The sequence below is a fragment of the Natrix helvetica genome (genome assembly GCF_964273705.1).
Source record: "Natrix helvetica genome assembly, chromosome: 1".
Lineage (NCBI taxonomy): Eukaryota > Metazoa > Chordata > Lepidosauria > Squamata > Natricidae > Natrix > Natrix helvetica.
In genome coordinates, this window is record NC_138548.1 from 228,800,852 (window position 1) to 228,815,090 (window position 14,239).

At 39.4% G+C, this 14,239-nt stretch overlaps 1 protein-coding gene across 3 annotated transcripts in view; it reads left to right on the forward strand.

Annotated features, from left to right (window-relative positions):
• Window positions 1-14,239, forward strand: part of RHOT1 (ras homolog family member T1) — a 58,552-nt gene that overhangs the window by 36,431 nt on the left and 7,882 nt on the right. For 2 of the 3 annotated variants that reach the window (XM_081933192.1, XM_081933190.1), the window contains exons 16-19: window positions 336-419; window positions 4,098-4,217; window positions 6,321-6,523; window positions 9,289-9,411. In XM_081933192.1, coding sequence (XP_081789318.1) covers window positions 336-419; window positions 4,098-4,217; window positions 6,321-6,523; window positions 9,289-9,411 — 530 coding nt within the window. The remainder of the gene's footprint in view (window positions 1-335; window positions 420-4,097; window positions 4,218-6,320; window positions 6,524-9,288; window positions 9,412-14,239) is intronic. The other variant, XM_081933191.1, reaches the window with a different exon arrangement.

A 14,239-nucleotide genomic window follows, 5' to 3' on the forward strand; every position in this document is an offset into this window, starting at 1 on the left:
GCTAAAAGACCGCTGATGTCCCAGCTCAGTAGAAGTTCAGGCCTAGAAATCTACTACCCATTCATTCTTAGCTTATGGGCTGTATACTGTAAAAATAGGTGGCAGGTTGGGTTTGGTCTGCGGGTTGTAGTTTGCCAACATCTATGCTACACTTTGAACAACCAACATGGTCAGTGAGGAAAGAGATTGCAATTGTTTTGATCAAAAACATTTGAGAGGCACAGCATTGCCTAATGCAGCATTATAGTCTGGGAAATAGTCTCAATGGATGCATGAAATACGCTTCATTAGAAAACTGTGTATTTTCTTACATTTTTCTTCCTTTGTGCTTTCAGAGGCAGAAACATATACATCCAGAGCACAAATCCTACTATGCAATTAATACCGTTTATGTATATGGGCAAGAGAAATACTTATTGGTAAGTTACCTTTATAGTAACATTTACATTTGACCTTTTCCCTTTTATGAGGACTATTGGCATTGTATTTTAATGGTATACAGTATATGGTATACACCTCTGGTCATGAACGCTTCTGACCACAACCAAATTGGGTTCTGACCGAAAAATTCACAATTATTTTTTTTTTCCGCAGTTGATTTCCCCTTCCGTGCCAATTTTTTTGTAAGCGCCAAATTTCCAAAACTAGGCTCGGATCACGACCAAATTGGGTTGAAACCAAAGTTACAATACAATACAATACAATAGTAGAGTTGGAAGGGACCTTGGAGGTCTTCTAGTCCAACCCCCTGCCTAGGCAGGAAACCCTATACCGTTTCAGACAAATAGCTATCCAACATCTTCTTAAAGACTTCCAGTGTTGGGGCATTCACAACTTCTGGAGGCAAGCTGTTCCACTGATTAATTGTTCTCACTGTCAGGAAATTTCTCCTCAGTTCTAAGTTGCTTCTCTCCTTGATTAGTTTCCACCCATTGCTTCTTGTTCTACCCTCAGGTGCTTTGGAGAATAGTTTGACTCCCTCTTCTTTGTGGCAACCTCTGAGATATTGGAATAATGCTATCATGTCTCCCCTAGTCCTTCTTTCTCTTAAGCTAAACATACCCAGTTCCTGCAACCGTTCTTCATATGTTTTAGTCTCCAGTCCCCTAATCATCTTTGTTGCTCTTCTCTGCACTCTTTCTAGAGTCTCCACATCTTTTTTACATCGTGGCGACCAGAACTGAATGCAGTATTCCAAGTGTGGCCTTACCAAGGCATTATAAAGTGGTATTAACACTTCACGTGATCTTGATTCTATCCCTCTGTTGATGCAGCCTAGAACTGTGTTGGCTTTTTTGGCAGCTGCTGCACACTGCTGGCTCATATTTAAATGGTTGTCCACTAGGACTCCAAGATCCCTTTCACAGTTACTACTACTGAGTAAGGTATCACCTATACTGTACCTGTGCATTCCGTTTTTGTTGCCTAAATGTAGAACCTTACTCTTTTCACCATTGAATTTCATTTTATTAGATAGTGCCCAATGTTCAAGTTTCTCAAGATCCTTCTGTATCTTAAGCCTATCTTCTGGAGTGTTGGCTATTCCTGCCAGCTTGGTATCATCTGCAAATTTGATGAGTTCCCCATTTATTCCCTCATCCAAATCATTGATGAAGATGTTGAAGAGTACTGGGCCTAAAACAGAGCCTTGGGGTACTCCACTGCATACTTCCCTCCATGTAGATGCAGTTCCATTGAGAACTACACGTTGAGTGCGGTTGGTCAGCCAGTTACCAATCCATCTGGTGGTGATGCTGTCTAACCCACATTCTTCTACTTTATCTAGTAGTAGGTTATGGTCTACCTTATCAAAAGCCTTACTGAAGTCCAAGTAAACTATATCAACGGCATTCCTCTGGTCCACTAATTTTGTCACATTATCAAAGAATGCAATAAGATTAGTCTGGCATGATCTGTTTTTGACAAATCCATGTTGGCTTTTGGCTATTACTTTGTTTGCTTCTAGGTGTTCGCAAATTCGTTGCTTGATTATTTTTTCCAGAATCTTTCCTGGTATTGAGGTTAGGCTGATAGGTCTGTAGTTTCCTGGATCTAATTTTTTCCCTTTTTTGAAGATGGGAACCACATCAGCTCTTTTCCAGTCCTCTGGTAGTTCCCCGGTGTTCCAGGATCTCTGAAAGATATAATTCAGTGGTTCTGAGATCTCGTCTGCTAGTTCCTTCAGAACTCTGGGGTGTAATCCATCCGGTCCTGGTGATTTGAACTCATCTAGGGTAGACAGGTGCTCACTTACCATTTTCTTCCCTATTTCAATTTGTGTTCCTAATTTTGTGGTGCTGCTTTTGATAGGTTGGACTGTTTTATCCCTTTGTGTAAAGACAGATGCAAAACATGAGTTAAATAGTTCTGCTTTCTCCCTGTTGCTTGTCACCTTCTTGCCACTTTCTCCTAGCAATGGACCAATTGTTTCCTTAACTTTTTTCTTGTTTTTAACATGTTGGAAGAAGCTTTTTTTGTTAATTTTTACTTTTGTGGCAAGCCTTTCTTCATTGTGAGCCTTAGCTTTCCTCACTTCATCTTTACAGGCTCGGGCTATTTGCTGATATTCTGCCTTAGTTATGTCCCCCTCCTTCCACTTTTTATACTTACTTTTTTTGTCTTTCAGTTTGTCAGATAGTTGTTTATGCAGCCATGCTGGTTTCTTTTGGGAGCTGTTGTTTTTCTTCTTCATTGGTATTGTGTTAGACTGGGCTTTTCTAATCTCATTTTTCAAAATTTCCCAAGCTTCTTGAGTTGTTTTCCCCTCGAGGATTCTCATCCATGGAATTTTTCCCAAGCTCTCTCTAAGTTTATTGAAATTAGCTTTCTTAAAGTCCAAGACTCTAGTTTGACTTTGTTCTACTACTTGTGTTTGGATAATGTTGAATTCCAATATTGCATGGTCACTTGCCCCCAGGGTTCCTATGACTTCAACACCTTCTATCATTTCCTCTCTGTTAGTGAGAATTAAGTCCAGTATGGCTGATCCCCTTGTTTCCTTCTCTACTTTTTGGAAAACAAAGTTGTCTGCTAGGTTTGTTAGGAACCTGTTGGATCTTCCACTTGGTGCAGAGTTTGTTTCCCAGTTGATGTCAGGGTAGTTAAAATCTCCCATTACTATTGTGGTGTGCTTCCTACATACCTTAGTTAGCTGACTAGCAAAGAGTTCATCTTCTTCCTCTGCTTGGTTGGGTGGCCTGTAGTATAGACCTATGGCAATGTCATTTCCCCCACAACCTTTAATATTGACCCAAATGCATTCAAGTTATGGAACCAATTATGATCGTGCCCAGAGGTTCTACTGTACATGCCCCCCTTCCCCAGTTTTCCATTTTTAATCTTCAGAAGCATGTTTGGGATGCCCAATGAACTATTGTGAACCTTCTTGTTACAATCTGAGATTATTACAAACAGCTGTCTCTCATAGTAAAGTGTCTTCTTTGTTTAATGAAGAGCTTAGCAGATTTCTAGTATCGTTTACTTTAAAAATACATAACCTGTTCATGATAAGATTTTCCTGGGGCTGTTCGTAACAGTCTAAGCTTTAATTTAAAAAAAAAAAACCTGAAATATAATATGTAAATATTAAAAATGTAGAGCAGTGTAGCAAATATTCATAAAAATGAATCTGTATTTCAACAAAGAAGATGCATAATTTGAAATATTAGATTGGGGGCCTATTATACACATACCACCTGAACTCATTTTTGTGCTTGTGAGATCATTTCTACCTGGTGTATATCCTAACTTGAGGTTGGAACTGGCACATCCTTGCTCTTTTTGTTTGGGTTAATATTATGTCTTTGGAGACTATTAAATGAACGGTACATTGCTTGGAACAGTGTATGTACTGGCAATAAAATGTTGAGAAGCCTGTATCTGTGCAATATTGTGCATTATGGTAGACACAGATATAATCCAATGAAAAAAAATTGCAGTACCAGTTTGGGTCTTTAGATTTTTTTAATACAGCACCTATTATGTCCAACAGAATAAATTGGAAAAACTTAACAGGCTGCAGTGAGTACAAAAAAGTAAATTTGTTACAGCATTTGTAACTTTACAGTGTTTGACATTGCTTTTCTTTCTCTTTTCAGTTACATAATGTTTCTGAATCTGATTTCTTATGTGATGCTGAAATCATGTGTGATGTAGTCTGCCTAGTATATGATATCAGCAATCCCAAATCATTTGAATATTGTGCCAGAATATTCAAGGTTTGTATCCACATAGAAAATAATTGTGTCATAGAATTATTGATTTCAGAGGGGTTATATAGGCTATTGAATTCGCCCCATGTATGAGAATCCACATTAAATTACATTAAAGAATCCTGACAAGTGGATTTCAAAGTGGACTATCTTTCTGAGAAATTAATTCCGATGGTGAAAGTTGTGTGGATATTTGAAATATCTGAAAAAAATTGGACATACCAGCAGTCTACTTACTGCATTTTGGTTCAAGGTAGTTGAAATTGTTAGGCCATGGCTATTTCTATTTGCTCAGAATTTTAATATTAATTTTATTTTTATTTATTAATCAAATGTACCTGGCTGCCCATCTCACAAGAAGTGACTCTGGGTGACCTACAGCAATATATATGTCTGTATATTTTAGTCCATGTGGGATGGTACTTAAAACAAATGAAGGTGAATATACAGGATAATGTTTCAGGATCCAATCTAGGTCAGCCACCAAGACCAGAGGTTTTGTCATCTGAGTTTTTGGACTTGTGCTGGAGCCCATCCTCAGGGAACTTCTCTCTAGCAGAAGACGTTGTGTTAGCTGGATGACCATGTGGCAGCCGTGGCAAGGGGGGCGTTCCACCAGGTTTGCCTGGTGCGCCAATTGCGCCCCCTACTGGACCGGGATGCCCTACGCACGGTCACTCATGCACTGGTGACGTCTCGGCTGGACTACTGCAACGCCCTCTACATGGGGCTTCCCTTGGGACGCGCCCGAAGACTGCAGCTAGTCCAGAACGCAGCCGCGCGGGCCATTATGGGGAGTACTAGGTACTCCCACGTAACACCTTTCCTGCGCGAGCTGCACTGGCTGCCTGTGGTCTTTCGGGTGCGTTTCAAGGTGTTAATTACCATCTTTAAAGCGCTCCATGGCACAGGACCTAGCTACTTGCGGGATCGCATCCTACCGCATACTTCCCTGCGACCAATTCGCTCTCACAGGGAGGGACTCCTCCTGGTGCCGTCCACTAAGCAATGCCAATGGGCGGCGCCTAGGAGTAGAGCCTTCTCTGTGATGGGCCCAACCCTCTGGAATGACCTCCCCCCCGATATCAGAACCACCACCGACTTCCGCTCCTTCCGACAAAAACTGAAGACTCACCTGTTCCGTTTAGCCGGCTTGGCCCATTCATAGTCTTATCTTACCTCCTGGCAGATATTTTTAATTGGGTATTTTTAGGGGTTATTTTTAAACATTGTTTTAATTGCTTTACTTTAGGTACTGTTTTTACGCCTCCTCTTTTAAGTATTTAAGTGTTTAGTATTTATTTATGTTTATATTTATTCTTATGTATTTATGTGTTTTAATCTGACTGTACACCGCCCCGAGTCCCTTTAGGGAGAGGGGGCGGTATAAAAGTTTGAAATAAAGTAAGTAAAGCTACATCAGCTGTTGCTCAATGACTCCGTTAAAGAAGGAAATTTAATTCCAATTTTGCTATGGATTAAGGAGGGGCTACTTTCCACTATGCAGGTTCTATTAGGCTTCCGTTTCTAATCTACTCTGCTAGAGAGAAGTGCCTAGAGGATGGGCTACATCATGAGTCCAAAAGCTTGGAAGACAAAACCTCTGGTTCTGGTGACTGACCCAGATTGGATCTTGGTGCTTAAAACATGCTTCGTTTAGTCCACAGATGTCAAACTCGCCATGTCATGTTGCTGTCACGTGACATATCACTACATTTTTTTTCCCTTAGTAGATCTGGGGTGGGTGGCCTGCGCATGACACATCTGGCCCGTGGGCCCCCAGTTTGACACCCCTGATTTAGACCATGGGAGTGTTAAATTCCATATCGGATTGATTAGCACCAAGCCAAATCTTTTTCGCACTCTGGGTTACTTACTTCACAGAATGACTGTGAATCTATAGTAGGAAAAAACCATGATCACCATATGGAATATATGTGAACTGTGTGAAAGAAGGATGGCATATACATTTTAAAAAAACCTAAATTACACCTCTGAAGGTATGGCAGACTGCAGAATTCACTAATCATAGCTCTGCAGATTTTAAACCCGTGTATTTTATTGAAGCTGGTAGTTAACTTTTATTTCATTTTTATTTTAAATGCCTAGCAACACTTCATGGACAGCAGGATACCTTGCTTGGTGATAGCTGCCAAGTCAGACCTACATGAAGTTCGGCAGGAATACAGCTCTTCTCCAGCTGACTTCTGCAAAAAACACAAAATGCCTCCACCCCAAGCCTTTACTTGTAACACCGTGGATGCACCAAGTAAAGATATCTTTGTTAAACTGACAACAATGGCCATGTATCCGTATGTATCCCAAACACCCTTCTATTCATACTGCATGGATCATGACAGTGTTGCATGCTGTGGTTGCCATAAGGATGGAACTCTGTGCCCCATTGAAATTGTGTTTAGCAACAGAGGGAGATGTTAGTGAGGGATATAAATAAATATAAATGAAGGGAAAGGATCCCAAATTGGCAGAGAAGCATGTACCTGTTTTTTTAAAAAAATTAATTCTTATGCGCAAGATTTGGCACATAACCTTTTGACAGAGAATCTTTGAAGACTGGGATGAATTAGATTTAGTTTAAAGAACATGGGGTTCGATTCTCTCCATATACGCATGTATTGCATTGCTCGTTACCATTATTCATCCATTAATGCAGAATTGTGAATCTGTCCCCAAAAGATTGGATCCTTATATGCTGAAACAAAATATAAATACAGCTTTGTCTAGTCTTTATTTTAAAAATGTATCAGCACTAAGATCTTTCATCTTCCTAAATGGATAAGAAATGAATTTTCAGGTATATGTATAAATAAGGATCATTTTGTTTTCATCGGCTTATTTCTCAGCATGCTTTATTATTCGGTCTGTGCCCATTTCCTTAGTGAGCCTGTTTTGCATAAGATCCAGGATCCAAAGGATCATGAAATTAGTTCTATATGCCCCCCTCGGTCTTTGGCTTGAAGAGTAGCTCTCTCCTCAGTATGTCAAAGTAGGGGAATGTGCAAAATGTTTCATCTCAGAGTGTTCTGACCTTAGAGCAGGCCCATGATGGAGATAGACCACATCTGCACCACTTGTGGAAGAGCTTGTTTTAAGGCTGGAACATTGCATGACGGAACATTTTGCAGATCCTAGTGGCAAAGCACTTCCATATATAAAATTGTTGGCTGCTGTTTTGCGAATGTGGCATTATGGTCTGCTACTCTTAAGCAAAATTTAAAAAAAAACAGAATCCGAAAAATTGTCCATCCGCTGGTTACATCTTGTAATAGGGATGATGAACGATAGCAGCGTGATTCTAGGGGACAATTCTTATTTGAATTGTAAATGGATTAATTTCCCCTGGAGACAATTAATCAGCATTCTCTTTCATCTCAGGGAGTTGTAGCAAGGATTGCTTCCGCTTTGAATGATTCCGCTTGCTTTTCTGAACTTCAGGCCCTAACAGACTACAAGGAAAAATAACCCCTCCAAAGTGCATATGAATTTAGCATTCCCTTAAAATCATTGAAAGGTACAAATAAGTAAGACTTGCTGCCATGAGTTTCAGAACAAGGTAGAATAAGTAAACATATGTGTTACATAATTAGAGCTTTTTAGCAATCAACTTTATAGATACCTTTCAGTGCACTTAGTTAGGAAAAGCTGTATAAAATAAGGACATTTACCTCACAGCCTATTGTTTAAAAGTATTTCATAATTTACTAAACAGCGGGGGAGGGAAAGATCCTTCCCCCCGCCAAGACATCATTATCTTACAGCAAACAGACATGTATCAATGTTAAAGTGGAAAGCTTTAATTTTCCTTTGAAATGTGTACCTCTCCTTTCTTTCTAGTCACCCAGAGAAGAACCGCTAGACGATAGTCTCTTGCTTATTTGTCTCTCTCAAAATTACATGGCTGCTGGTAAAATTTTGAACAGTCGGTGTTTCGCGCATTGTAGAGCATTGTCAAGCTCGAGACGTATGATCTTAAAAGGTTGCTATTACTCACTGAGCATCTCACTCTGTTGCCAAGCAAGCCCACTCTGCAGTCTCTGCATTTGACAGGACAAATCTTCCCTGCAGGATTCGACATAGATGTCCTTCAGATGGCAAATTCAGAATGGTGCCGTAGCCGATATTAAGGGCATCCTAAGGCCCCACAGTGTGTATATATCCCTGGTATCTATGGCTCTGCTGGAATATAGGCTTCCTAGTCGTTTCTGCAAAGGCAATGTCTATGCATGGCAACCTCTATTCCAGGCCTCTCCCCCACCCCCCCAAAAAAATCCACGTGGCAAGAGTTTGCTCTTATAGCCAGGAATTGGAAATACGCTGCCATTTGAATATTGGCTTTCTGTTTGTAGCTCTCTCATAAATAGCTATGGACCTAAATTCTCCTTTTGAAAAAAAAGCACCACTGCTATCTTTCTGTACTCAATTAGACTATAGGGAAGCATCTTGATGGTGCAAGGATCAGTGCTGCTGGGTGGGAGGCTTTCAGTTGTTCAGTGAAGGTAAAGTTGCTTCCATTCCTTGGAGAGTCCAGTTTTAGAGTGGGAGGAAAAAAAGACATCTAAATTCAGGAAATTCCGCTCTTCTTAATTTCTGTTTGGCAACCTGGGATATTTAAATATTGGGAGAAATCTAAGCAATAGCGTATTTGACTTTCTTCCCTTGATTCTCTTAAGCATGTGTGTGTTGGTTGGGATGCCAGAGGTAAGGGTAGCTGTTGCTTAACGACTTTCTGTTAAAGAAGGAAACTGAATTCCAACTTTGCTGGGGATTAAGGAGGAGCTGCTTTCGTGCTAGGCATATTCTGCTAGGCTTCCGTTTCTAAGCCCAATGTGGATGGAAAACGGATCTTTTTTTTTCCTTATGGGGACGCCGGCGTATCGGCACAGTCCCTTAAAATACAGTATGCTCCTCCTGGAATTCTGCCCAGCTTGACTCTACCCTTGCCTCGCTTCCTGACCCTCCCAAATGTTCCCAGTTCCTATTTCTCTTGGTTTTGGCTCAGATTTCTCATGGTTTCTGCCCGAGGTCTCAACTCCTGTCCTTCTGTGTGTTTTCGCAGCCATGCCCGGTTACGCTGTATGTGCACCTGCAACAGGTGTACATTTTGCATCTGTCAGAACCTCCTCAACTCAGACTTGCTGCAATCTGTAAAGAACAAACTCTTCACTGCAGTTCTTAACAGGTCTTTGATTTTATTTACTAGGTACCAGCTGTGCTTGGAAATTACATGAATGAAACCCATTGCTGAACTTTGTAAACCGACAGACCTGTCACACCATATCCATTAAGCAGCCAAATGCCCTGCCAGTTATTGATTGATTTGCTATAGATGCTCTGTGACTTATGGACAGCACAAAAAAATAAACTAAAAAAAAGAAAAAAAAATAACCAAACCCCAGTAATAGTAGCTATTAACACATCAAGGAAAATATCCTAACACTAATAATTGCCTACCGTAGGGAAGAACTGCTGTATCATCTAGCCCTAAAATAATCAGGTCCACTTCTCTGACCACCAACAATGTTGGTGCTGGCTTGGGCTTGGTTGAAACATCTTCCAAAGCAGATGGGCACCAACAGAAAAGGTGGGTCCTTGGCCCTCAAGAACGTCAAAGGGGGACTTCCCTATTAGAAGCTACTGGGTGGACAGAGATGGCTGGGAGAAGACATACCACTTTGTAAATAATGGTTTTTCTGTTCTCTTCAAGGTAACAAATCTTGAAGCACATCAGTCTGACTACTTGGCATAGGAGTTGAGTTGGCTATGAAAGCAATACTCTTTCTAGTCATTCAAAAGTAATGGCCAGGAGAGTCTTTATCAACTTATAGTTTTCTTACCGACTCTGAGAAAGGAGTCAAACCTCATTTTCTCCATCCATTAAAATCAACTTATCAGTGAGTCAACACTTATCTCTGAAACCATGGTTTTGCCTCTAACTTGACAATCAAAAAAATTAGTTGCTTTTTTGGGTGGGGGGAAGATACACACCCACCCAATGATACAAACATCCTGGATATTAGTGACATTTACTTCCAGCTTTCAGAATATATACATTTGGTCCTTATAAATGGATATGGTGTGATATGATCTGTGGCATTTTAACAACTAAATCAACCCTCTTTAACAAAATGCTATTTATATTTTTTTTTTCATTTTAAGAATGCACAAATGATTCTCTACTCAGGATATTCCACTGTATTGGAAAGAAAATTTAAGATAAAGAAATATCTAGTAAAAAATATTCCTTGTTGCAAACAGTACTGCATCTCAGTAATACCACATTGCAAATTATTTAAATGTTTTCATACCAAGAAAAATGGGTTTAACGAAGTCTTTATTAAATGCATGGTCGCATTTGAGGCAAATTGGCTCAAGAAATGAATGAGAGTTCAAATCAGATTCCTTTTCAGTGATACTGCAGTTCCTTCTATGCCAGCATTATTCTTTTATGTCCTTTGATTATGCATTTTAAAATATAAAGGTAGAATATATGAATATCTGTTCCACTATTTCAATGTGTGGAGGAATATAAAAGCATTCAAGTAAGATTCCACTGTGTGATTTGTTCATTCCACCAGTGGCTAGCAATTTGGGAATTATATTAAGGGATTATATTTTGTTTGTTGGTCTAAAGGCAAGGGTGAACCATTTAGTCTCCCCTGTAAATTAGGCAGACTGATAAGGAGATCACATTGATTCCTGTACTGTGCTTGACAGAAGGGTAGACATAGCATTATATTGTGATAGAAAGAAATCCTCAGATCTTGGCCATCCTACCATTCTGAAAAGCAGCTGCCCATCAATCTCCACTTAACTTCCTGCCTTCATGCTGAGAGAGAGGTGGCTATCAGGAAAATGTTTATCCTCGATTCCCCTCCCTCAAAAAAAAAAACAATTGTATGCACATAGCTGGGAATAGCTTTCAGCACAGCTGTATGGCCCTAGAGAAAGATGCAGCTGTTTTAATCGGGTATGAAGAGGCTGTTTGGTGCTTTCCCACTATTCTGAATCTCCCCCCCCCCCTTTTAAAGAAAATCTGCAGTCCTAATATATCCCTGAAATAAGAAAAATGCAAGAAAATATGTAATCATAGATAAAATGGCTGAAAGGAATTGTACCATACTGCTAAAAATCCCTTTCTACCCATCTTCACTGGAATAGAATTATGGTAAAAAGAAGAGTGTTTGTTTTAAAAACAATCTGCCCTTGAAGATGACACCCCACTCGTTATTTTGAAAATGACATAAAATAGTAATTTAATATCTATCTTACAGCATTTGGGTCAGACAAAAGCCCACCTTATTCAAACATTTATATCTCTTAGTAGCCAACCAGCTACTTCTGGGATGCTCGCAAGTATCATAGAGTAACAATCTCTTCCATAGTTGGTCCCCTGTAGCTGGTGTTTGTAGGCATGCTCCCCATAATCTGATGTTAGCCCTCAAGAACTCCATCCTCCATTAATCCATTCGTTCTCTTTTAAAGCCATCCAAGTTAGTGAGCATTCATCACTATGGGCTGTGGGAAGGAATACTTCTTTATGTCTCTCTGAAATCTTCCAGTCAGTTTTGCAGATGACCTCTGATCTTGGTGTCCTAAGAGGGAGAAAAACTGCAATCTACTCTCTTTATGCGATATATGATTTTATACACCTTGATCGCATACTTTTCAATATTGGTTATCATTTTTATAAGCTAAAAGAACTCCAAACATTTTACTCTTTTCTTGTAAGGAAGGTGGTGTAGCTTGCTGATCATTTGGGTTTCCTTCTTTTGCATCCCATCCCCTCCCACTCCGCTTATATCCTCTTTCAAATATGGCAAGCAGAAGCATTCAGAGTTTACCAATGTGCCATAGATTTATCTTAGGACTCAATTTTGACGGTTTTATTTTCATTCCCTTTCCTAATGATCCCTCACATGGACTTTGCATTTTTCATAGCTGAAACATATTAAGTCAGCAACTTCATTGAAATATCTTTTATAACCTTCAGATCTTCTTCCTAATATATTAAAGCCCATCAGTGTTGTGCTGCCATACGCATTACTTTTCACTTACTTAAAGTTGCCCTGTGTTTGCCATTTAATTGACCATTCAATCACTTTGAACAGATTCTTTTTCTGATCCAATTTTGAGAAGCTGCAATAGTACCTGTGAAATATCCAAATATCCATTCCAGTCGTCTCTAAGCCAAATAGAATAGATACAAGGGGCTGATTTAATAGTGTAAGGCACTCAACCAACCAAATAAAAGAAGTCACTGGGAGATCTTATTCTTGACCAGCCTTTCAGATGCCTTTTTGGGGTGGAGCATTGCTTTCCAAAAATATGAAATCCAGTAAACTGGCGCACACTGAAGAAATGTTAGATCTGTCTATATCGTTTGAAGTTTTTAAAATACTAATTCATAATAGACCTGAGGCTTAGATTTGAGGGCTGACTGGAAAAAGCCACCTGATTCTTAGCTTTGGGTTCCCTTGTAGTGGTAGAAATTATCTTTATCCAAAATGTCTTGCAGAAATCTGCAGCTATAGGTGAAATAATATCATGATTAGCCATCAGCCTATTCTGTGTTGGGTCAATAATTCCTTCCTCTGCTATGTCTAAAATATTTGCTGCCAGGTCCTTTTAAAAGCAAATGAAATTTCGTGCTAACGTATGAATTTCTGATTTAGAAGGAAGACATTTAGATTCACCTGTTATAGTGGCACGTGGTCATATGATCTGTAATATTCCAGCGATGGGATCTATTCCATTTTTCTCCCCATCCATTGGCATTGTCCTGTAATATGATTGGTTTCTCTCTCTCTCTCTCTCTCTCTCTCTCTCTCTCTCTCTCTCTCTCTCTCTCTCTCTCTCTCTCTCCCCTTCCTTCCTTCCTTCCTTCCTTCCTTCCTTCCTTCCTTCCTTCCCCTGAACCTTGAGTTCTCAGAATTTTTTAAAATAATTTTAAGATTATTTTGATTTTTAAAAATATTTCATCAGAAATGTTGCTGAATGACGTTCTCTTGTATAGTGACTGAGAAAGACGTTATTTCTTGTCTTCCCTGAGACATTTACCTAGCCAAGCTTAGAGGAATGCCTTTTTTCCAGGTTAACTACCAGCACTCAAGAAAAAGAAAATTGTTAGCCGTCTCAGTAGGGGATATTCAATCTTGATCCATTAGAACAACTTTATATTGCTTGGAAGATGCAGCCCCTATTTTTTCCACATACGATAGCCTGCTTTTGTAGACAACTGAACGGATTATGGATGGATGGAAGAGGACACACAGTCAAAAATACAGTCTGTTATCTATCTCTTTGGAACTGAACTAGCTACAACCTGAATTTCTTTTGACATACTACCTTCCAGATTGCCCACATTTCAGTGGGTAGCACGATTCTTATTAGGCATTTTTTGCACAGCTGTGGTGGAGGGTTGGGTTAATTTCACTAACACAATGTAGTTATATACATCTCTTCTCAGAAGTCCCAATAAGAATAGGAGAGCCCAGTTCTATTTTGAATGCCATGGAATTGAAGTTTAAATGAATGAGAATCATTTATATTTCAAAAATGTGTTCAGATGAAGAAAATGCATCCCACTAGTTGTAGCCTTATTTTAAAAAGGGATTTATTGACCTTTAGTCTAGAAATTTAATCATATGTTACACTCACTAGAAAATGATACGAGAGTATTAGTACATTTCCTGTCATTGTGAGAAAATTAAAGGTTAAAAAATGGAACTTTTAACAAGGGCTTTAGCTCCACAGGTCTTCCAATTGAGGCAGGGAGATCTATCATTATAAAGTGAGGATTTCATTTATTGTGAAAGTGACTCCACTGAGAGACACAAATTGTTGATTTGACCTGCCCAGGATTTCTTCCTCTACAGGCTTCAAAAGAAAGGGGGTTGTATGTAAAGCAATATATACCGCACATAGTTTAGGAAAAGAAAACATTTGACCATGCTGAATTATTTTGATTCAATTTGTTTTTTCCTCTAGGTCTTCGTTTTCATTTCTCT